At 41.1% G+C, this 3,529-nt stretch overlaps 1 protein-coding gene across 1 annotated transcript; it reads right to left on the bottom strand.

Moving 5' to 3' along the window:
• Positions 1-659: 659 nt before the first annotated feature.
• Positions 660-1,112, bottom strand: LOC131482119 (large ribosomal subunit protein eL21-like). Its single transcript, XM_058673775.1, has one exon. It carries the CDS (start codon positions 1,110-1,112, stop codon positions 705-707), a length of 408 nt encoding a protein of 135 aa, XP_058529758.1. The 3' UTR covers positions 660-704.
• Positions 1,113-3,529: the final 2,417 nt, after the last annotated feature.

The raw sequence follows: 3,529 nt of genomic DNA, 5'->3' as shown, positions 1-3,529 counted from the left end.
GCTTGGATTCTCTTTGCATTTGCAAAGTGATGCCACTACTTTTGCGTCTGCCAGGTCTTCAAACGCCTCTAGCATTTTTACATATTCCTTTGCTTTTTTTTCCTTAATCCTTGGTTAGGAAGCAAAATGTGGCCATTTAAATTCTTCGTTAATGATTTTCAAGCTGATTTCCTCCTCTTTTTTTGTCTTGGAAAATGCTGTCTAAGACTGTGAAAACCATCGCTTATTTTGGCTTCTGAAGTGAGCTAGCACCCTCTGTAGGCCAACTTGTTTATAAATACAAAAAAAACGCATGAAAGAGTATTGTTTCTGAAGCCAGTGCCTATGGCAAAAACTTGTATTTGTGAGAAAAATCCCTTCAGTTATCAGCAAGCATAAAAGCCAAGAATTAACTTCTTTTGTCTCTCCTTTGATTCAGTTGTTGCGTTTGATTCAGTTGTGGCTTTTGATATCCACAGTGGGACTTCAGTAGGAAAAGAAAGATTAACTAAAGAGATCTTTAACAGTTCTTCCCTTTTTTCCTTCTCTTTCTATTATGTTGAGAAGTTTGTATTCCTCAATTTAAATAAAATATATTCATGTACTCAGAGATATTGATTGATTGATTGTTTATTGACTGTCGGTTACTGTTATTGGTTCAGTGAGATCCCTGCTTATACTTTTTTTTTCAAGAGTCTAGAGGTCTTTTATTTTGCTTTCATTTGTTATGCTGTGAATTCATAGGGAATGGGCTCCAGTAGCTCAGGTTCCTTCCCATTGGTTCTGACGAAGTCAGCTTCCCTGGGTGGAGCGGGCTGGCACTTCAGCTGCACCCAGGTATCTTTCTCTTTGGCTTCTTTCTTCTTCTGATCATTTTCCTTCACCCGTTTCAGGAAGCTATCCCGGCTCTTGGAGTGTTTGATGTGCTCAATGCACACATTGATCCTCTTGGCAATAATCTTGCCCGTGACTTGCTTGTTTACAACTGCTCCAACAGCATGCTGGGTAACATTGTAGACGCTTCCAGTTTTGCCATGATAACATTTATATGGCATTCCTTTTTGAACAGTACCCATTCCCTTGATGTCTACAATGTCACCTTTCTTAGCCGTGGGGTCGGGAGCAGCTGGCATGCAGTGAGAGTAATAAGAAAATGTTTGACAAATCAGGTTGGGCAATTTGAGCTGCAAAAAACAATTTTAAAGCAAGCAGCGGTAGGTTCTTGAGCTTTGAACCAAGAAGACATATCCATAACCTAAAAGTGCAATGTGAAGCAAAACGGTTTATCTACAGTGAAGCAGCACCAGGCTATCCAACAGGTCTAGCTAAGGTAACTGAGGAAGGTGCCTAGCCTACATAACAGATTTGTATTGCAGAGGAAACAGCCTTGTATTAGAAAAAGATACAATCTGAAACTTTCACGGAAAGCAAAAAGGCAAGGCCTGGATTCAAAACTTCACAGAAAAGGCTGACTGACTCTCTTGTTAGGGGCTAATGCAGCTGGCGAGTCTTAGCTGAAACCATTGCTCATTTGCCATTGTGAAAATATTGTGGGGCTTAAGAGTTACACAAAATCTACCCTACTCTATAAATGGAACAACAAAGCCTGGATGACAGCAATCTGTTACAACATGGTTTGTTGAATATTTTAAGCTCTGTTGGAGAACCTACTGTTCAGAGGAAAAATATTTTTTTCAAGATAGTACTGTTCATTGACAATGTAGTTGGTTGCCCAATAGTTTTTATGGATATGTACAACAGGATTCATGCTGTTTATATATGCCAGTGCAACATGATTTTTGAAGACCATGGACCCAGTAGTAATTTTTACTTCAAAAATTTATATATGAGAGGGCAGACAGAAGGAGAGCGAGAAGGAGAGAGAGCTCAAGCAATTGAGCTTCTATTTGCTGTTTCACTCACTAAATGCCCACAACAGATAGGATGGGCTGGCCTGAAGCTGCGGCAGAGAACTCAGTCCTAGTCTGCTATATGTTAGGCAAGTATCCAAGTACTTGAGCCATGACCTTCTGCTTCTAGGGATGCACCTCGGCAGGAAATTGAAATCAGGAATATAGGCAAGACTCAAACCCAGGAAATCTGATAGAAGATATGGGTGTCTCAAATCATGTCTTAACAGCTGGGCCAAACATCTGCCCTTCATTTTGACTTTTAAGTCATTATTTAAGGAATCCAATTTGTGAGGTGATAGTTTCCCTAGACAAAGATTCCTCTTGAGGATCTAGGGGAAGTATATTGAAAACACTTTGGAAAATACTCACTATTCTAAATGTCATTGAGAGCATTTATGATGCATGGGTGGCAAAAAGGGACTATGTCCAAATAACAATGCCAGGAGGAGTTTGGAAGAAGTTAAATCCAACCCTCTTGGGTGGTTTTGAATGGTTCAAGGTATCAGAAGAACAGCAGATATGTTAGAAATCACAAGAAAACTAAGTAACAGTGGAGTCTGAAGTTGTGCCTGAGTTGCTGCAACTCATGTTAAAACTAGTGGATGATGAGTTGTTCCAAGGGAGGGAGCAAAAAAAATGGCTTCTTCTCCTTTTCATCCTCCTCTTCTTCCTCCTTCCTCTACCTCTCCTCCTCCTTATTTATTTATTTTTATTGGAAAGTCAGATTTACAGAGAAAAGGAGAGACAGAAAGAAAGATCTTCCATCTGCTGGTGGTTCACTCCCCAGGTGGCCACAATGGCCAGAGCTAAGCCGACCTGAAACCAGGAGCCAGGAGCTTCTTCTGGGTCATCCACACGGGTACAGGGTCCCAAGGCTTTGGACCATCCTGTACTGCTTTCCCAGGCCACAAACAGGGAGCTGGATGGGAAGCAGCCAGGATATGAACCAACACCCATATGGGATCCCAGCACATGCAGGACAAGGACTTTAGCCACCAGAATACCACACTAGGCACAGAAAATGGCTTTTTCTGGTAGAATCTACTACTGGTGAAGATTTTGTGAACAATGTTGAAATGAAAGCAAAGAATTTGGGGTCTGGGGCAGTAGCTTAACCAGCTAATCCTTCCCACTGCTAGCTCTGGGATTCCGTTTGGGATTCACATGTGTTTACGTGTCTCCAGCTCCACTTCCCATTCAGCTCCCTGCTTGTGGCCTAGGAAACAGAGGAGGATGGTCCACAGCCTTGGGCACCTGCATCGATGTGGGAGACTCGGAGGCCATTCCTGGCTTTGGATCAGCTCAGCTCTGGCCTTTACAGCCATTTGGGGAATGAACCAATGGCTGAAAGATTTTTCTTATTTCCTTCTTTCTGTAAAACTTTGTTTCCAATAAAAAAAAGAAAAAAAGAAAGAAAACAAAGAATTTAGAATAGTATAACTGCTTAGTTGACAAAGCAACGTGGCAGGATTTGAGAAGATTGACTCAATTTGCAAGGAAGTTTTATGGGTAAAATATCATCCAAAAACACCTCATGCTTCATAAAAATCTTTCATAAAGGAAAAATTCAATTGTTGCAGCAATTTTGATCCTTGTCTTATTTTAAGATTGCCAAAGCCACTCCAGCCTTCAGCAAT

This window comes from Ochotona princeps, chromosome 15, assembly GCF_030435755.1.
Source record: "Ochotona princeps isolate mOchPri1 chromosome 15, mOchPri1.hap1, whole genome shotgun sequence".
Taxonomy (NCBI): Eukaryota; Metazoa; Chordata; class Mammalia; order Lagomorpha; family Ochotonidae; genus Ochotona; species Ochotona princeps.
Note: the sequence above shows the minus strand (reverse complement) of the source record. Positions and strands in the feature narration are given on the sequence as shown.

Coding starts and splice junctions, on each gene's coding strand:
- LOC131482119 (XM_058673775.1), bottom strand. CDS start 1,112: ATGCCAGCTGCTCCCGACCCCACGGCTAAGAAAGGTGACATTGTAGAC.